Here is a 21,964-nt window from a genome sequence, read left to right as displayed (position 1 = left end):
CACACACACACACACACACACACACACACACACACACACACACACACACACACACACACACACACTCATGCATGCAATAGTTACCTTTATCACCCGGAGAGAATAAATACTCTTTTCTGATTGGCTGGCGGGTGGCCTTTAATTCTGAATAACAGGACACCGTTCCATATCAATGCTTATGAATGGTAACTATAACAACCATAGTAGGACGACTGTGGCAGCGCTCTAGAATCTTTTGGTTGCAGGCTTCCCAACAATGGAATCAACTGTAAACAAGCTAACTGTCCATGCTAAACTTGTACAACAAGCTGAACTAGTGAGCTTCTTTTTAAACAGAACCGCGTGTTTCCAGTGTTTACAGTGGCAACCATGTGATAAGCGGGATAACGGCCTTCGAGGTGTGTCCAGTTATACGGAATTAACTCCCCGCTGCGCTTTGGGGAGTTTTTGCCCCTCGCCCTCATCCATTAATTCCGTATAACAGGACACCTCGGCGGCCGTTATCCCTTACTTAACATCAAGAGTTATTGTATTGCTTTGTTGCATTGCAGTTGGTCTGTCTCTCCTCTCCCCCTGACAGCAATACTGGCCCTTATGAGACTCAGCAGCTGCAGTGATGGTGTACAGTATGTGTTGGTGTCCCCCTGAGAAACTACATCTCTGTCCCAGTCTTTATACCACTTATACGTCCAGACACCCTCAGGCTCAATCTCACACTTCAGAGTGACTGAGTCTTTCATAGTAACCCTTATAGGTTGAGCTATACCTTAAGAGCAAAGATACATAATACCTCATGCAAGAAGTTACTCACCTTTAACAAAAACATAAAGACTTCCACTCATCAGTGAAGACACAGCTCTGCCTCTCATCTCTCCCTGACACCAGTAACTACTCTCATCAGACTTGGCTGCTGCTGTGATGGTCAGTGTGCTGGTGTCAGGCTGAGAGAGATGATCACTGATGGAGCCTTTAAACCACTTATACGTCCAGTCACTCTCAGACTGTATCTCACACTTCAGAGTGACTCTCTCTCCAACAAACACAGAACTCTCTGGCTCTACGGTCACTGTAGGAGTGGGCAGGGCTATGGGAGGTAAAGCGTAAAAAATGAATAAATACACTTCAGAGTGACTTCCTCTCCAGTGAACACAGGAGTCTCTGGCTGCACACTCAGTGTAGGTGTAGGCAGGGCTACGGGGACACACACAACACTGATTAACAGCACACTCATCACATGATAAAGGGGCCTGATAATGAACCTGATAACCAGTTTGTCATCCATAGTCACTCTCTCCAAATACAGGTGCATCAGCATCTCAAAAAAATAGAATATAGTGGAAAGTCAATTACCCTGAACAGACTGAGAGATTAAATGATCGGGAAATCATTGCCAGTATATTGACTTAATTATCTGATTAGAGCTCTCTGTGTAGAGATTTCTGTATTATAAATTCTTCATTCTAATATTTTGATTTTTGACAGTATATTGACTTAATTAACTCATTAAAGCTCTTCTCAGGTTGACATTTTTGTATGATAAATTCTTTATTCTAATATTTTGATATACTGGATCTTTGATTTCCATGAGCCGTAAATTCCAATAATCAAGATTATAATAATCAAGATTAAGTCAACAAAAAGGCTTAAAATATTTCACGTTTCTCTATTTGAAGTATATAACTGGAACAAATAAACGTTCTCGTTGTCATGACGTCGGCTGTGATGGTGTATGAGCTCTTGTCAGACACAAACAGTAGCCTACATTATCAGACCAGGCTTTAGGCCACACATACTTCCAGTTCCTGTCAGACTGTCCTTCACACTTCAGAGTGACTCTCTCTCCAACATACACAGGACACAGGCACTTACTGTACCTGGAAATTCAACTGTTTTTTACTGCTAGCAAATCCAGTGGAAGAAAATGGTTATGGTTCACATTAAGTGACCAAAACTCACCAGACACTTGCAGTTTCACTCTCTTACTCCATTCGCTGTATTCCTTATCTTTGACACCGTGGCAAATGTAGTCAACACTATGGGACACATCCAGAGGCTGTAGTGTGTATTCATTCTTGTCACTCCAGCCTTGTGGGTAATTATCTCTACTATCTTTTTGCCAGAAGAACTTCCACCCTGACGTGTCTTGTCCCTCTATGCTGCATCTGAGAGTGACAGACTCTCCTCTGTAGAACTGTGTTTGGTCAGGATCCAGCACCAGTACAGCTTTGGAAGTCCCTTTGTGAATCACAGGACAGACATGACATGAAGGTGTGAGGAAAACGGAGGGAAACTGGACGTAAAGGCATCTAGTCTGAGAACCGAATTAGTCTAGTGTGTGATGTGGGGATAAGCTGTGTCTGGGATATTTCAACATATTACAAATTACATGATAACATTCACTTTTACCTTGCCCTGCTGTATGTCCAGAGTAGGGACACAAGATCAGCACTAGAACACAAAGACACACAGATCCAAGTTCATCAGAGTTCTTCACACAGTTTTCATTAAGATTCTGACACTCACCAATGATTTGTTATCTGAGATTTGCTGTTGGGTAAGAACAGAATCACCACTCAGGAGTACACTAACGCACAAGGGCAAGTGAAACTATATTATACTGTAGGGCAAATGTGCTTCATCATTATCTCCTCTCACCATGAGTCACCACTACCAACATCACCGTACAGTCATCCATTGTGCATGGTATCGCACTTGTTTATGTTTATATTTAGATGCTTTTGTACAAAACAATGTGCATTAAATTTCAATCAAGGACCAAACAAAACCAGCCCTCCCTTCACTATTCCCAGAGAAACTACTGTACACAAAGTGTTGCACTTTTGTTCGGAGTGCAGGTTTGTCCAGTTTGGACCGTGGGCTGCCTACACATTTATTTTTTTGTTATTTTGTTATTTTTTGTTATTTTTACAGTGTACTCACAGGATGGGCAGCTACAGTAGCTGATTGATGTTTTGGGCTTGAGTGATGATTGCTGACTATGATATCTGACTGTACTGTAATCATCACTTAGAAAATATGCATACAATTATATTAACAAAATATTCTCTCTCATACACAAACCATGCTCTCATTGTACCCTTAAAATAACATTTAATATTAGGTTTTATAATAATTAGTTCAATATAACAATCAGTGAACTGAAAGTGTTACTGTTACTGCTTACAATATAACCCACGTTATCTTCAATCTTCAAAGCCACCTTTCAAGAGCAAAAAACAACAACAAGTAGAAAATGTTAAATTATTGTTCTGAGGCCCAGCACAACTACATTACACCACTGAGTACAGTAACAACACCTAATCAGGCCCAGCACAACTACATTACACCACTGAGCAGCAACACCTAATCAGGCCCAGCACAACTACATTACACCACTGAGCAGCAACACCTAATTAGGCCCAGCACAACTACATTACACCGCTGAGTAGCAACACCTAATCAGGCCCAGCACAACTACATTACACCACTGAGTACAGTAGCAACACCTAATCAGGCCCAGCACAACTACATTACACCACTGAGTAGCAACACCTAATCAGGCCCAGCACAACTACATTACACCACTGAGTAGTAACACCTAAGCCGTACTCTTCATTAAAGGATGTGTTGAATCTCACCACTAGAATGTGCTGCTCTACTGACATACTCAAAAGAGGCTCCCCTCCTCAATCAGAGACACAGGAGCAGGACTTTCACAATGCATCGGTCTAGTGAAGGTGTGCTGGATTATCTAAAGCTAAAGACGTCCTGCAAAAGTGTTGAAATCAACATAAAATGTTTGGTGTTTCCTAACATTGTTGTTTTCTGGGACCAACAGCATTTGTAGCTGCATTGTCACTTTAATCATTTTGAGTGTTCTGTTTAATAACAACCTGCCTTTGTAGAGTAGCACCACAACATCTCCAGACAACACAGATACAAAAAACGGAACATATCCAATTGCACACAGATCCACAAGACTTTGTGCTAATGCATGAACATAAGAGCTGGTGGGTTTAAGTAAATATCTTACAAATAGCTCTGTTCTGAGAACAAAATTATGTAGTTATAAACTATAGGCCTACCTAGATATTCACACGCATAGTAAATAGTAAATAAAGCCACAGAGATGGAAACTTCCAAAACAAACACACACACACACACACACACACACACACACACACACACACACAGACAGGCGTAACTCACCAAGCAGCAGGCCCACAGGAGAGAGCTCCATGCTGTGTGCTGTCCAGTTTCTGATCGACTGAGATGGTAGTGTGATGAGAGAGAAAGACACTTGCTCAAGATAAACTACCCTACCCAACAGAGAACAGGGGAGGAGTGGTAGAGAGTTTCTGTGTGTGTGTGTGTGTGTGTGTGTGTGGTGGGGGATTGCATTGGTGGGTGGGTGTAAGGCAGAATAACTGAGATAGACATGCAGTCAGGCAAGAGTGGGTCTGCAAAAAGTAATGCAAAAAACATATCTCGACTGATTGAATGATTGATTGAGTGATTAAGTGATTTATTGATTAATCAATTCATTCATACATTCATTATTTTTATTGTTTACTTCACAGATGTTTAGTTAGATGGTTAACAAGCCGCAATGCATTTTGGACAAAATACCAACTATGCCTTGTTCTCCTGAGACTAAAAGTCCACCTGTTTTTTTTGTTCTGTAGAAGACATTCAGAACAAGGAAACAAAGAGAACAGACAACAAGTAACCATGTATGTGAATAATAGAGGGAGAACTTGGATGTTATTACTGAGAGTCAAAAAAGGGGTCAAAAAGAGGAAGGCGGCAAGGCCTGAATCTTTCATATCACATACAGTACATAGATGCAACCAGTTTGTCATTATTGGTCTTTTGGTCTTTTTTATTTTTGCAATTGCCATTCTACATCACTTTTATCACATTAAAAAGGAAACTTGCAGGATCTGTTTAATATTATGTATTCATTCACCATATCTAATTGGCATGGCTATAACTGCAAGGAAAAAAGAATGAGGAAGTAGCAGCCAGAGATGTTCTGAGAGCTGACCCATGTTCAGCTAAAAGCCACAGAGTCTTCAAAAATAAACATGTTGGCGACACAAGTGTGAACTTTAAAAGAGCCCTTTCTCACGCCTCTTTTGTGGTATGTTTTTTTTTTTTCATTGGCTTGGTTTTAGTATTACTTGGTAAACATTTTAGGATCAATGATTTGGTATTTTAGGAACACCTCCTCATTATTTTGTACAAGGAGTGTCGTATCTCAGAAGAATATCAGTCGTCATATAAACAATAAGGACTCAGAAACTGCATTCATTAACTATGTATTCATTAACTATGTCTAATTGCCATAGATTTTTGCTATAACTATATTTTGATGCATATTTTCTGTTATATTGCGTTGTTCAGTAAATGTTCACTGTACTACCATCTGCACATGTGCAGTAGAGAGGAAATGGTTGGTGAGCCCCTCCTACACACAGCTCACAGCCTACAGAGGAAACCAGACCAGAACCACAATCTCTCACCTCCTCTTGCACAGCAATAGACACGTACTGTAGAAACACAAAGAAAAGGTAGAAAACAAGTGAACGAGCAACAGATGAAGAAACAACAAACAAACAGCAATAGGGTATAAAAATAGACAGAGGGGAGGACAGTATAGGCAGATTGAGGCAGATGATTGTGAAACACTGAAACCAATGATGACCCAGGTAGTGACTAATTCAACACCACGGACAGCACCCACATTTGGCTCAGTGTTTCATTGTGTTTCTCACGCTGACTATAAATAGCCCTGAAACGTCTTGTCATGAGTGATGTCAGCCTTGGGGTCATTGCGATGGGTTGAGTTGATACAGATAATCATCTTGGGCTAATACTTTTTTATGCCAGGTCTTTTCTCAGTTCTCTTGTACATGCTGTGCATATCCAAATAAGGTAGCACATGGTTCTGGCTATGGTGAGAACTGACTGTGGAGACAATATCCAACCATATTCTGCATCTGTAATAATCTACACTAATGCACATTCTGCACATGTCCTTATTCCATTTTGTGTGTAAGTGCCTGCTTCTGTGAATGACAAACTGTGCCAATTTTAAGTTTCACTGGTATATTACTTCCAGATCCTTGGCACATTAAGAACGAAAGAAATAAAGAACATTCTGGTATTTTTTTAGGTGGTTCTCACATGCCAGGTATTTTCTCAGTTCTCTTCTACATGCTGTACATATCCAAATGGTTCTAGCTGTGGTGAGAACTGACTGTGGGGACCATATTCTACATCTGTAATAATCTATAATAATGCACATTCTGTTTTAAAGTCCTTATGCCATTTTGTGTGTGTGACTGCGTCTATGAATGAGAAATTGTGCCAATTTTAAACTTCACTGGTTTATTACTTTCAGATTACTTCCTTGGCACATTAAGAAGGAAAGAAAGAAAGAACATGCTGTTACGGCCTGGCTCAAAGGCCATAACCAGAACAAAGAAGGACAAGTATAGAAAGGTCAACTTTTACCTATTTATTTTACAAAAACTAATCAAAACGAGCGAAAATGTCCACATCAGTATATGGAGTCAGTATGCCAGCGAAGCTTTATTCACTGGCCAGTTAGCACCAACAGGTGTGCTGGCCACGCCACCAATACCTGCAATGACAGAGACAACCAGCAGAAAACGTTACCATGTGGATTCTGGTATGGAGCTGAGTGTGTTATGTAAGGGATAACGGCCGCCGAGGTGTCCTGTCATACGGAATTAATGGACGAGGGCGAGGGGCAAAGAACTCCCCGACGCGCAGCGGAGTCCATTAATTCCGTATAACTGTACACACCTTGAAGGCCGTTATCCCGCTTATCAACCGGTTGCCACTGTGAAGCAAAGGAAACACGCGGTTCCGTTTAAAAAGAAGCTCACTAGTTCAGCTTGTTGTACAAGTTTCGTTGGCAGTATAACAGCGATAGCATGGCTCCAGGCTCAACCGTCGTCCTACAATCGTTGTTATAGTTAGCATTCATAAGCATTCATATGGAACGGCGATTAAACTTTTTTTTACCAGATCTATATGGAGCTGAGTGTGTTATTTAACTGTAATGTTGTCATGTGTTAAATTCTGTAGCCTGCTTCTGTGAATGAGGAAACAGAAGCCAGAGACCCTTTGAAAGTTGCAATATGTTCAGTCAACAAAACAGCATAAGAAAAAGGGTGTTGGTGACAGAGTTATGAACTTCAAAAGTGCCTTGCATTTGTGGTGTAGGTGTTGTTTAATGCCTTGGTATAATTTGAAAAAGGTTTGAGAGGTTGAAATTCTACACATTATAAATAAATAAAATGCATTATTTTGAGCATGGATGGTTCAGAGCAGTGCACCACTGGTGATCACTTATGAACAAGGCCTCAAAAAGTGTCTGTGGTTCATAAGTATACATTTTTTGGCCTTGAATCACACACTTGATTTACAGTTTTTCTCAGAAGCTAAAACACTAAAACCCATTGGCTGAAGAAAGTTTTCAGTTGCTTGAACTCATTAAGCTAATTGTTCAGTCTGTTGTCAATACCTTAAACCATTTTACATGGTAAAACACAATTTGTAGATATCACTTACAATTTTTAGCAACACATTCTCATTCTCAAAACACATTCTGCACTCTAATGCACATGCATCCATACTGGTAAACACAAGTGTGAAAAATGAAATAGAAATAGACATACACATGTCATTGATTAAACACAACCACTCAAAATTGATTTCACTTGTTTCAAATGATGTGACAAAACCAATATAAGCCAGTTCAGAGAGCAAACAGGTTGTTGAAGGTGGGAATGAAAATGGATAGAATAAACTATGTAAGAGGACGAGTGCATATGCAAGGTGGGGGATGAGGAGGAAGGGGAGGATGGCAAGAAAGAGGATTTTTTATTGGACACTGTAGTACAGTGCATTGTAGGCTGTATACTGTACAATACTGTAAACAAATCATATGACCCTGAACATTGTGCTTTCCATTTGTTCACAGTACTGACTGCTCAATAGATTTGGAGTGGTTGCAAGTTCATATCAACAAAGAACAAGAATCAAAGGACAAGTTTGTGAGATGTAGGGTACTGTAAAAATAGGGGTACAAGGAGGAAGAACAAAAAATGCAAATGTGGTGAAATGGGTTTCCCCTTGAGTCATCTTGACTGACAGGTTATTGATTAGGGGGCATGCCCTGGATTGGTATTTAAGGAAGTGGCTTTCGACTGACAGGTACGTCGTTCAGTCAGTGAAAGGACTTCCTGGTTAGTGACGTGAGATACCGGTAGCTTGGTGTGCGTGTAGGTGAAACCGCTGGCTCAACAGGTAAGCAGGTAAGCGATCATGCTCAACATACTATTACGGCCTCTCTGCTTCGTCACATATCTAACGTTGTTGTCTGCTTTAGTTTGCTATCAGCAGTAGAGTGGTGAGTGCGTTGTCTCTCCTCGTACCTGTAAGTGGAGCATAGGATCGCCAGCTTTGAGGTATGTATGTTAAAGCAACGCTGTGCTGTCTATTTTTAGAACAAGCTGCTAATCTTAATTTTAGCTTTTGTTGTGCTTTACAGATTGGCCTATATGCTGGCTATACTCATCGGCTGTTCCCACGTCCTAAGAGACTGCTGCTTTGTCTCCTTTTAGTGTTTGTCTTGTCATTATTACTTTAGTAATGTCATGTCCAATTATTATGACCGCCGCGCAGCGAAGCGGCGGTCATATAGGTTTAGTCAGATTTTTTCTTTTTTTTTCTTTTTCGCATGCCCAAATTTCCGTCAATGATTCCCGGGACACTGAAAGACCGGGGTACACGAAACTTGGTGGGCATGTAACCCCACATGGATAGCATGGAACCATCGTTTTTCGTTTTGATCTGTAGCCCCCCCGCTGGACTGGACCCCCCGAAAGGAGGGTAGGGCAAACACAGTTTTCTGTGAATATCTCGAAAACTGTAGGGTTTAGGAGGACCATTTTTTTTTTGTATGTTGATCTCAAGGGGCCATGTCAACCCATTCCATAACCACTCATTTCATGTATAGTGCCACCTAGTTAAACACAAAAAAGTAAAAATGAGGTGTTGTAATTGAAGGTATCTGTGACCTAACATAGTCAAAACTGCAGGAAATTGGAATTGTAGGATCATTATGACACCCTCTGTATGCACGCCAAGTTTTGTGGAATTCCGTTCATGGGGGGCCACACAATAAATTCATTTATGTTACTATACACCAACTGGCCTGTAGGTGGCCGGAGACAGTTTTCTGTGAATATCTCGATAACCGTAGGGCCTAGGAGGTCCACCTTTTTTATGTATGTTGGTCTTAAGGGGGCATGTCAACCCATCCCATTACCACTTATTTCATGTATAGCGCCACCTAGTTAAAAATTAAAAAGCAAAAAAATTAGGTGTTTTCATCACTATCTCTGGCTGACAAGGTCAAAACTGCACGAAATTAAAAGTGTAGGATCATTATGACACCCTCCGAATGCATGCCAAGTTTTGTGTACTTTCGTTCATGGGGGGCCTTACAATAAAATAATTTATGTGTACATTTAGTGACGTACACCAACAAGGATTCCCGGGACACTGAAAGACCGGTGTACACAAAACTTGGTGGGCATGTACCCCCACATGGATAGCATGGAACCGTCATTCTTCGTTTTGATCTGTAGCCCCCCCGCTGGACTGGACCCCCCGAAAGGAGGGTAGGGCAGACACAGTTCTCTGTGAATATCTTGAGAACTGTAGGGCCTAGGATGACCAATTTTTTCCGTATGTTTGCCTCCAGGGGTCATGTTAACCCATTCCATGTGCACACATGTGCATAAACAGATACACACGCACACACATACATTTACAGTAATCATACGTATGACACATACTCACACAGTAGACATATGTACGCATGCATGCACATGCACAAACACACATACGCAGGCAAACACACAAGCACACACATACACACACACACACACCCACACCCACACACATAAACATAAATTTGTACACGCACACATGCACACAATTCAAGAATTTTTCCCGTCATCTACTCCCTGAATTTTTGGTCATTGATACCCGGGACACCGAACCACCGGGGTACATGAAATTTGGTGGGTATGTAGCCCCACTAGACTTTTACGGAAAAATTTCATTTCGTCCCCGGGGTTCAGTAGGATTAAAAGAAAGCCAAAATAAATATTCATCATCATCATGGCTGCATTTTCAGAATTGGCGAGAAGTAGTCGTTTGTCCACTAGATGGCGTATCGTTGCAGTGAGACGTAATTTTGTTGGACGTTAAAAGTGGGTTGGAAAAAAACAATGGACGCTTCATACAAGGACTGTAATTTACCGCAGCGAACATCTAATAAGGATAGGACGATGTTCACATGAAGTGTAATTCCCATTTCTTCTTGAAGCCGAAATAAATCTCAGGATGTTTATCGGACATGCTTGGTTTTTACTGCAGGTACGTTAATCTTGTAATATCAATAAGGACCTAGGTAATGTTACCGTTAGCGTTGGTTGAGTGTATATCTCAATCGGAAAATTAAACAATATCGGGTGCCTATGGACTAGGCTGGGTGAACCCAGCCTGATCTGCCCGCTATTTATTTTTTGATTTCTTAAAAGATTGAGCTTGGTCTGATGAAAGCCAGACTAGCCATGGACCTCAGTTAAACAATGCAAGGGAACATGAATCAGCCTATATTTTCACTAACAATAACGGACAAAAGCTCTTCAACTTTGGCCCGTTAAAGTGTGTGTGAACAGTCTAGCGACGCATTTCATCAAGGCCCATTTGGACATGTCAGTTATTTGCACCACTGGTTAGATGTAAAACAGCATTTCGTTTCAGACTAGGCTACTGTTACTTAATTTGTGCATTAACAATAACGTTTCAGACTAGGCCTACTGTTACTTAATTTGTGCATTGACAATAAAGTATTACATGAACTAAAGATGACTAAAATCTTATGTAGAAGAAGAAACATTCACAAAAAATCCATCCATCCAAAAATGACCTTTGTTTTTGATAGCTGCTGAAAACGGCATGGAACTGACAGATGTTTTTGTTTAAAAATAAATAAATAAATAAATAAATAAATAAATAAATAACATTATGCTGATACCTTTTGCTTTTCCCAAATACAATGTAGCCTACAGGTGTAAGTGACCTTTCATCAATCCAGTTGCAATGGATGAACTGTGATGAACTGCCCTACTTGTGATTGTTTAGAGATTTTAAAGGTTTTATAACAATGCTACATCTTCTTTGGCTATTCTACAATCTATTCACCTTTTCAGCACCAGTAGGCTACTTTCTGTGCAGCCGCACACACACACTCAGGCATGCCAAACAAGCATACACAAAAGTTTCAAGAGTGGGGGATGGAGTAAAATATGGAGACAAATTGAAGTGTGATTTATTTTCGCGGAACGGCTGTACAGGACTGAGCGGCGGTCATATTGTGTACCGCTATGCGGTACATCTAGTTAGGATATTTGTTTAGTCTGTGATCTTTCTAGCCACTGGCTCTGGCTGGTGCTAGGACTTTTGTTTTGTTTGTTCCAATGCATGCTTGGGCTATGCAGTGCTGTGTCGCAGTTTCTCTGGCCTAACCTGCATGCACTTTGTACTTTTATTCGTTGGTTGTGGGATAAACCCCGTTCTGCCTGTGTTGCTACTCTGCTTGTTGTGCATGTGCATATGTGTGTGTGTGTGTGTGTGTGTGGGGGGGGGGGTGTGTGTATGCATGCTGGTTTATAATCCCAATGCTGTGACCAGGATTGCTGTTCTTCCCCGGCTTGGGATAACCCCCAGTCTGTCTGTGTTGCTACCCTGCTTGCTGTGCATGTGCATGTTGGTGTGTATGTGCGTGGGTGTGTATGCATGCCGGTTTACAATTCCAATGCTGTGACCAGTGTGGCTGTCCCATTTGACCATTGATCCGTGCGGAGCTGGAGCACCAAACCTGCTGCTTAAGATAAGTAGCCATTTGTAGTACTGCTAGCATACCTGGCTTGTAAGATCTACCACTCTCTTAATCAGTGCTTGTGTCTCCTTTTCCCCTCTGTCAGACAGGAGCAGTGTGGCCCACGTGAGCGGAGGACTGAGTTCGTGGTGGAGGCCTTCACTTTCCCTTGCTGTGTGCACATTGAGGTGTCTTTTGCTTGGATTGCAATGTTTCTCACGCATGGTGTATTTTCTGGACCCCCTCCCCTCTGTCCTGCAGTAGTCCGGCTCGCTGTGGTAAGCATCTGGCCTGCTCTAGTTACCCCTCCCCTGAGACCAGGTCACTCGCCCAATAGCAAGGTGCTAGTCAACCCCATAGCTACAGTGCTTATATAGTAGCCCCCTGGTCACTGTGTCGGTGGGACCTCTCAGTCAGAGTGTCAATTGTATGGTCACGTTTTACTGTGCAACTGTAATAATTAATGTGTCTTGTTGGAATAAATATTGTTGATGCAACGCATGTCTCCGGCTCCTTGGGTTTTACGAACCTGTGTGCTCCAATTACCCTCAGGGGTTAATCTAGTTTAGTTCCTTGTCCTAGGGGCCGGCCTCCCGTCCCCTAGGTGGCGTAGTCGATTCAACAAATTATCATTCACCTCTTCCCTGCCACACAAAGAGCAAAGCAAAGTAGTAATTTCTACTTGATGTTTTTGTTCATCAAGGAAAAATATGAATTTTGTTTTTAGATTTAAAATGTACTTCTCTCTGAGAACTATATGTTCTGAACAATGTGTTTTCTAATTTTTGGTGTATTGTTTACTGACTGCTTGATAGTGTATATCGTTTTGATCACTTTTGCTTATGGTTTGAGAGGAGTGTTTGGTTTTGGGCGCAGGTAAAACTGTTTTGAGGCAAAAGTTTCATTTACTTACATACAGTTTGTATCTACCAAAGTCAACCTGAAGCAGTTCTAAAAGGGAAGTGAGCAGGGGCGTCACTAGACCTTATTCACTGGGGCACGTGCCTTAGTAAAAGTCTCCAGTGCCCCAGTAAAATTCTAGCGCTGCTCTCGCTGGAAACGGCATTCATGAGCGCATCTCCGTGCCTGCTTTAGTCATGACTCGAGCCTGTCAAACAAGGAAAAAAGAAAGGGGGCATAATAGCCTATCAGGAAATAGCACCCATGTAGCTAGGTAAGATTGAACGCAACAACCAATTAAAATCGTTCACATGATTCTTCCGAGTGTTTCATTGTACACACACTTGTTTGACAAAAAAAATGACAAATTGATCGCTGTTAGAGAATGTTGCCCACATAATTAACATCTGTTTTTCAATGCTTAGCGTCATTGTAGCGTAAATTTAGCAACAGTTTACCAGCTTGTGCCCTCTACCACACACACACTCACACCATGCGTAGGCTGCATGCACACATGCGGACAATTAATAATGATACGTATACTGTAGAGAGTACTGTAAAAGTAGCCTATACTGTTTGTGAAGCTGTCCTACTGTAGGTAAAACTAAACATAGCCTTCTGATAAATAAGTTTGCTGCATTTGCAAATGTAGCCTATAATAATCTACATTTGCAAATGATCACCAAAAGTCAGTATGAAGGCTTTAGTAGGCTATTTAAGCTACAAAGAACTGCAGTATTCCCAGGATGACCATAGGACCCTTGCCTGGGAGGGAAGTATATCTCAATTTTGACTAAAAATAAGCTTCCCTTGTGTTAGTAGGGAATCCTATTAAATTCATGCAGTGAGTATAGGCCTACTTATGCCTATGTGTTTGGATGTTGCTGGATAGTGGCTGCTACAATTGAGGGAGAGAGTGCTGGAGGAGAAGGAGGAGGAGAGGGGAGAAAGAGCACAGGCTGGGCAGTCCAGTACCAGGCAGGGGGAGGAGGAGGAGGAGGAGGAGAAGGAGGAGGAGGAGAGGGGAGAAAGAGCACAGGCTGGGCAGTCCAGTACCAGGCAGGAGGAGGAGGAGAGACAGCAAATTAACCATTTATTTCATATTGCGCGCAATTTTTCTTTTTTTTTATATATGTATTGGGAGTTGGGGGGCCTCTAGGTCTAGAATCGCCCCTGGAAGTGAGCACTGTCCCTTTAAGAAGAAAACTGATGTGGACAGTGGTTAAAGTCAATGTGGTCTGTGACTTCAGTACGTTAGCTACATCAGTTTCAGTGCATCTGCGGTTCATTAGTGTCAGAGCTTGTTCACATGCATGCTAATGCAGAGTGGAAGGCACAGGGCTGCACATACAGGTAGCGATGGGCAAAGTGAGGCTTTCTGAAACACTGAACCCCATGAACACTCAGCTACCAAACAATTCAGCACCCCGGACAGCTCCCACACATGGATCACAACTTTTTTTTTTTTTTAAATTACTTTTATCTGTCCTGTTTGAGCTTGGAATACACATTTCTATCAGTCCACATCCAGCATGGGGAGGTATGAAGACAATTTTAACCTTTTTCGGAATTGCAGTGAATATTTCAGTCCAAATTCAGTCCAGTCAGAACTTTGGGGTCTTAACTGAAAGCTGTTGCCTCTCCCTTCATCACCCAACCTGTTTTCTGCTGACCTTGAGCTGACTAACTATAGTGGCCGGGGGCTCCTGAGTTATTTTGGTCCCCCGCCAACACACATGCACATGTTTCCCACCCGTACTCATACTTCTCAACACTCTCAAAAATAGGGGTGCAGTTGGGGAACATATTTGTTCTTTTAGTTACAACTTTTGACCCTTTACCTTATAGGGAACACAATGGAGCCACTAAAGTACTAATATGTACCATTGCGGGATCATTAATGTACCTTTACTAAATACACTCACAAATAAGGGACCATATTTGTACTGAAGGGACAAAAAGTCCATGTCCTGCCACTCAAAAGTTGTTGGGGGAGGAGATTCGAGAGCAACCGTTACTTATTTCCTTAACTTTGTCTCACTCACCAAATAATGGAGCAACTTAGAGGAGCTTGGTGCACCAGTGTGTACCTAAGCCAGTACAAATGTTTGTCGCTGGTGCTGTACTCTTTTGAAGAACAATAATGTACCCATGCTTGCAGGTACTTTTTTGTACCCTAGCCATCTGTACCCATCAACGTACACTTGTGTACCTGCAATGACTGAAATGTACCTGTATATGTCATTACCGCACACTCTAAAAAATGCAAATACCAGTGTGTACCAAAGTCGGTACAAATGCTTGTCGCTGGGGCAGTACACTTTTGAAGAACAATAATGTACCCATGAATGCAGGTACTTCTTTGTACCCATCAAGGTACTAATCTGTACTTTAGGAGTACCACCCCACACTGTAAAAAATAAAGGTTAGGGATTATGGGTAAATGTTACTTTCTTGTTTGCCTTGGGGTTCCGGGTTGTTGGTTTTAGGATGAGGTCACAAAGTGTTACTTGTCATCATTCTCTTGCATGTCAGTTCTTTGGACTGTAAACATGTCCAAAAAAGGAGATTAATTATTTTAACTGTGGTGAGACAACTGACTGATGCATCTATCATTGTGCATGTTCCTCAAATGTTGTCTTCTGTCTAAGGATGAACTGCAGATGTATTCAGTCAGTATCATAGACTCTATATTATACAGTCTATGGTTAGTATCATAACATAGTGTCAGTATTTTATGTGAATACAAGGATTTATTCACTTTTTATTATTTTCAATACACAAAACATGTTATGAAATTAAACAGAAATATATGGATATATTTTAAATTAAATGTAACTGTGTAAAAAATGTCATTTAAGACCAAAACTCACCACTTAAAAACATGTAATACAATAATTAAAGACAGAAAATCTACACGAGATGAAGTAACCTTGTAAAAATGTATGAAAATAAAAATACTGAGCAATATTTCAACTAGATGTACCGCAGAGCGGTACAAAATATGACCGCCGCCCAGTCCAGCACATTTTTTCCACAAAAATAAATCACGCTGAAAGGCCTATATGATTCTAACTGTCTCACTAAATTGCATTATCCACACTCAATTCTCACTGTTATCTGCTAGACAACAAGTACCAAAACATGATTAGTTCATAGATTTCACATATAAAATTCATTTTATACAACCCCATCCCCATCTTGCCTGTTCATAATTCTGAGAAATTCTTGAATTGTGTGCATGTGTGCGTGTACATGTTCATGTTTGTGTGTGTGTGTGTGTGTGTGTGTGTGTGTGTGTGTGTGTGCGTGCTTGTGTGTGTGCCTGCGTCCGTATCTCTCTCTCATTCTCTAAGTTACATATGTTTAATGTTCTGAAGTATCAGGGAGATCCACATCGTCATATCCCTCCTCATAATCTACACAGGAAGACAGAGATAAGGAGGAAGGTCACCATCAACTCATACTTTGTTTTCTACAAATATAATACATGCTTTCGTTTAGTTAGATTTTTCACTGGCAGGTCCATGACTGGTGTACAGTATATGGTAGCTTTATGTATTTAAGACAAACACATACCAGCAGGAATATTAAAAACAATCCCCTTGATTGAAATTGTATATGCAGTTTTTTTTCAGTTGTTACTGGTTATGGAACTAATCTGCATTATATGTACAAATCTGTACAAACCAAAATAACTTGTTTTACTCTCCTTACCTGGAGAGTTCTTGGATGATTTAATTGTTTCATAAACATCTGTAGCACCTGTTTTTAGATAGAATTGATTTTGAAAAGGTAACTCCAAATATAGTGCAAACAAAAACAGATCAATATATCCAGATATTTCATAGTGTGAACACACAGACCTTTCTGCAGTGGCATATACAAGGGTGTGAGGGTGTCATAGTCATCTGTGCATCCTATGGTATGGAATGAATGATAAATCATTAGAATGAAAGACATGTATTTGTTCTGCAAAAATCCAAACCATACATTACATTAACATTAACAAAATCAACAAAAGAGTCAGTCTTACTCTTCTGCAGTTGCATATACTCTGACTGAGTCCCCTCACTTCCTGCAGACTGACTCTGATTCTGATTCCTCTGGTCCGGGTCTGAACTCTGATTGGTCCTCTGGTCCGGTTCTGAACTCTGATTGGTTGTCTGCAGTTGCTGGTCTCTACAGGGAAACAGAGATATGTTCTGACAAAGTGATGACGTATGACTGACTGTTGAAACCCATAAAGAAAACAGACTGTTAACATGGATAAAGACTAAAAAGACTGGTTATTAACCCTTAAAGGAGTACCGTCACACTGATGTGACGGGAATGTTGAGAAATGAACGTTCTAAAGAATATCTGGGTTCATTGAATTCAACATAGAATTTTAGAACCTTCAATTGTTGCGGAACTTAGAACGTTCAAAAACCTACACCTTTAAGGGTTAAGTAATCTGTGACTAAATTCATATTCAGGGTTAAGGCATTTCTGAGTGATTCACAGCTTTCCATTAACAAATTAAATTGTGAAGAAAACTTACAAGTTTCGCTTCACTGTACCGGAACCTAAATCTCAGAACAGAAAATGTACAGACATCAATCCAATGGCCATGTTCCATTATTTTAAACAGTCTTTTGTTAACATGTCAGATGCAATACAGGAGTTATTTCCATAAACTGATAACTTTTACTCTTACTTTTAACTTTGTACGAGTACAGCATGACCAGTGAAATGACCAGAGCAAATGCTATTAGGAGCCCAATCACCACACCTACTCCTACCACCAACATGGAAGACCCAGAACCTGAAACTGTAAACACAATGAACAACTGATAATGGCTGTTACTGATATCCAAATACCACTGATGTATACATAACCATTACAAAACTATTAAACTCTCCAACCTCTAACTGTGACCCGGCCCTCTGGTGACTCTCCTCTCTCTGGGTTGCTGCACTTATAGAGGCCTTCATGTGACTTGAAGACTGCAGGGATGGTCATCTCTCCTGTGGTGGAGGTTAGCAGGAGTGTCCCATCTTTATAGAAGTCAGCACTGATGTTTGATGGCTGGTAGCGATATCTACAGCGCAGAGTCAGAGGATCTCCCTCAGTCACAGGATGGACAGGACTCTCCAAGATCACATCACCTTCTGCACAAAGAAAAGTACTCATTTAGTTGCCTATACCAAAAGCACAAAGGAGTCTGAGAATTTCCTTCACTGCTCTATAAACCATGAATGATGATGAAAGTCTGCTGAACCACCACATGGATATACAGATACAACTAGAGTGGCACTCAGACAGCACATACCTCCACAGAAGGTATCACAGCTCTGGGTACTGAAGCTACGGTACTATTTTGGGTGAGACTGCAAATAATTGCATTTGCTTGCTTTGACCACTAGAGGGCAAACCAGGTGGGAATGTCATATGGCGCATAGACACATAGAGATTGGCAAAACACACCACACCTGGCAGGGGTAATACATTAGCCAACAACAACTAAAAGAAAACCTGGCTACTAAATGGAAAACACAGTTATATTTTCCATACACTGCGATATCTGATTACACTCACTGTGAACTGTTACCAAATGGAAACACTGTATTTCAACTCACTGTGTACTGTGATGTTGACAGGGTTACTGTGCTCTCCAGACTCAGACTGACACCAGTACACTCCACTGTCTGATGGAGATGCTGAGCTGATGCTGCAGCTGGATCCTGTTTCTGATCTCCAGTCAGTGGGACACTTTGATTCTCCTCCTCTGGCTGTGAACCACCTCAGTCTCCATCCAGTAGAGTTGCCCTGAACCCCACAGCTCAGGGAGAGAGGCTCAGATGTAAAGAGCTGGGTCCAGTTTGAATGGATCATCACAGAAGCTTTAGGAGACAAACCTAAGGGAGACACAAATAAGAATTGGCATTAGTGGACTATAACACACACACATACTCATAATATTGATATTCTAACGAAACAAACTAACCTATGAGCTTTATCTCCGCTGTATCACTATATTGAGTGTAGAAGACTGGGTCTCCTCTCCCAGCTCTGCACCAGTACTGTCCTCCATCAGAGACTTTAACAGAACTGATGCTGTAGGAGTTTTCATCAGTCTGAGCCACAGGATCAGAGGTCTGTGTGTCTCTGTACCAGTAGAACATCAAACCTGAGGAAACACCCAACTCACATCTCAGAGTCAATGAGTCTCCTGTGAGGAGCTGGTGGCCTGGACTTAATGTGAGTTTGGGCTTTGGTGCTAAAGAGGAAGAAACAGTCATTGTCAACCACATCTCAACAAAATGACAAGGTCACACAGGGCATATGTAAATACATACACGCATCCATGCACAAATGTGTGCACACGTGCGCGCACACACACACACACACACACACACACACACACACACACACACACACACACACACACACACACACACACACACACACACACACCTTTAACATCAATAGTTGTTCTCCTGCTTGGTTGTGATGATGTGGGTCTGTGTCTCTTCTCCCCCTGACACCAGTACTGGCCCTTATGAGACTCAGCAGCTCCTCTGATGGTGAAGGTGTTTCCCTCAGACACTGGGGTTCTGCTGGACTCCTTATACCACTTATATGTCCAGCCACTGAGAGACTCTATCACACACTTCAGAGTGACCGTCTCTCCAGTCAACACAGGACTCTTGTCAATGCCACCCACCATCATCATGGTCTTTTCACTCCCATCTGTCATGCGATACAGAAGCTGTTACTCTGCTAAATGACAATGTTGAATATTATCTAATCTAATCTTATCTAAACTCTGAGGCTCTGCAGTAAGTGTAGCTGTGGGCACAATGAAAGGGCATGTTGATTTATATTTTATTCTATTCATCAGCACTTTTCATCAGGCTGTATTTACCTGTGACACTGATAGAGACAGGAGCACTCCACTGAGAATACCATTGCCAATCACTTCTATATCCTTGACATGTAGCTATACTGGCCAGCATGATCAGGGAGAGGAATGGTGATATGGTTATACCAGACATACTGATCCCAGTATCCATGCTCTGCTATGTCACACCTCAGAGTGACTGTCTCTCCAGGATAGAAGGGAGGCTGAGGAGACTCTACAGCCACCGTAGCTAAAGGGGGATCTGTGGAGGCAAATGACAATAAACTCAAGACCCAGATGTCAAATTTTAACATGACTGAAAGTGTCAGATAAAACACATGTAACTGAATACACATTGTCATCAACACTATCACCACTATGTCCTTCCTTAAATGAAAGTGCAATGTTCCTTTCTTACCACTTATCTCATAAAAGCATACAGTGCTATTTTGCAACACCTGTTGCCAAAATGTACCCTGCTATGTGATGGCACAATCATTTCAATGTGAGTAATTCTCAACCAATTAGTCTAAACAAAGGTGAAATAATTGGGAGGCACATAAGCTCACATGAATCTCACCTGCTGCATGTCCAGAGTAGGAACACAAGATCAGCACTAGAACACAAAGACACACAGATCCAAGTTCATCAGAGTTATTCACACAGTTTTCATTAAGATTCTGACAATTACCAATAATTTGTTATTATATGTTATTATAGATTTTTTTTTAATGATACATTATGTTTATTTGCTATCACACTCAAGAGTAAACCTCTGTATGCACATGGGCAAGTGAAAGTAAATACACTGTGGGTTTAGGGTAAACATACCACAGTCACTGCTCTTTCACTAAAGTATTTAATCATCACTTTAACTCATCTACAGCTGCCGCCATCTTGAGGAAAAGTATGTACAAATCAGTAGGTTAATTTTCCCTGCAATGCTGCACAGATCTGGCTGAATGTGATGCATGTTTTTAATGTGCTAGCTATCTGCAATCGAATAAGCCTAATGGCTACAGATGGCAGAGACCGGAAGACAAGTTATGGTAATGCCCTGAATGCAAATTACACAGTTAACCTATACCACAATATTCACACTCATACAGAGAAAAGCACAGAGATGGAGAATTCCAAAACACACACACACAGGCATAACTCACCGAGCAGCAGGCCCAGAGGACAGAGCTCCATGCTGTGTGTCGTCTGGTTACCGATCAAGATGGTAGAGTGTGATGAGAGAGGAAGAGACTCACAAAAGACAAACCACCTCCTTCCTCCCCCACAGAAGGCGAGAAAGAGAGAGAAAGAGACAAAGAGGTGTTGCTTGTGTGAAAGCATGAGAGTGTGTGTGTTTGTGTATGGGGGTGAGAGTAAACAGAGCCAGAGAGTTGCATTCATTCATTCATCCATTCATCAATTTGTTCATTCATTCATTCAATGTTTTTAATGTTTGCTTCTCTGACAGATCGATTAGTTAGATAGTATACTACTGTAGCAGCAATACATATTAGACCACCTTGTTTTCTTTACTGTCTAAAGGCCCATCTATTTCTTCGCCATTAGCCAATCAGAACAAGGGAAATACTGACAACAGAAGAACAAACAAACAGCTGCAAATGTCAATAATAGAAAAAGTACCTGAGAGTTATTAGTGAGGATTTCACAAGGGTCACAAGAGGTATCTTTCTTAATTATTATTTCCAGATATTTGGCATATTAAGAAGGAAAGAAATAAAGAAACTCAGGGGCGGAGCTCGGGTATTGTGTGAGGGGGGGCGGGAGATGTTTGCCCCCCCCCCCCCTCACTGATCTGTCGCGTTGGCTTGCACTAGCGTAATTTCACCAACCTTTACATTCACCAACCTTTACATTCACACATGTAATATGCAGTAGCCAACCAACCAAAATATTTAATATTTTAATATTTAATGTTTATTCCAGGAAAAATAAAAAATAAAGCCTTTGATCATAGCTCCCTATTCCGGTCAAACAAACAACAACTTTGCTCAACAACTTCAACTCATTTAGCATGTTAAAGGGACAACAACTATCCCATCCTTTTTAAAGAAAAGAAACGTAAATGAAAACAATATCCCATAGTCCTTGCCTAACAGAAAATGAGCGACTGTGAACTCAAGAACGTTAAAAGTTGGCCCACTTCTAATAATTTCTCAACAAAGGA

General features: G+C 41.2%; 2 protein-coding genes and 1 long non-coding RNA gene across 3 annotated transcripts in view; 1 reads left to right on the top strand and 2 right to left on the bottom strand.

Moving 5' to 3' along the window:
• The window catches only part of LOC121689382 (titin-like), a 309,974-nt gene that overhangs the window by 110,464 nt on the left and 177,546 nt on the right, over positions 1–21,964 (bottom strand). The gene's annotated exons all lie outside the window — the stretch shown is intronic.
• Positions 554–19,499, top strand: LOC121689520. The gene is made up of 3 exons (XR_006024800.1): positions 554–621; positions 12,330–12,333; positions 19,469–19,499. It is a non-coding gene; the product is annotated as an uncharacterized LOC121689520 (long non-coding RNA).
• LOC121689482 (low affinity immunoglobulin gamma Fc region receptor III-like) overlaps positions 16,190–21,964 on the bottom strand; it is a 75,165-nt gene continuing 69,390 nt past the window's right edge. Inside the window, exons 2-9 of the mRNA XM_042069349.1 lie at positions 18,515–18,793; positions 17,801–18,046; positions 17,592–17,705; positions 17,436–17,466; positions 16,929–17,074; positions 16,759–16,812; positions 16,610–16,657; positions 16,190–16,314 (exon numbers count right to left, since the gene is read on the bottom strand). Coding sequence (XP_041925283.1) covers positions 16,259–16,314; positions 16,610–16,657; positions 16,759–16,812; positions 16,929–17,074; positions 17,436–17,466; positions 17,592–17,705; positions 17,801–18,046; positions 18,515–18,770 — 951 coding nt within the window. The 5' untranslated portion in view covers positions 18,771–18,793 and the 3' untranslated portion in view covers positions 16,190–16,258. The remainder of the gene's footprint in view (positions 16,315–16,609; positions 16,658–16,758; positions 16,813–16,928; positions 17,075–17,435; positions 17,467–17,591; positions 17,706–17,800; positions 18,047–18,514; positions 18,794–21,964) is intronic.

The sequence above is a fragment of the Alosa sapidissima genome, chromosome 18 (genome assembly GCF_018492685.1).
Source record: "Alosa sapidissima isolate fAloSap1 chromosome 18, fAloSap1.pri, whole genome shotgun sequence".
Lineage (NCBI taxonomy): Eukaryota > Metazoa > Chordata > Actinopteri > Clupeiformes > Clupeidae > Alosa > Alosa sapidissima.
This window is presented reverse-complemented; position numbering and strand designations above follow the sequence as displayed.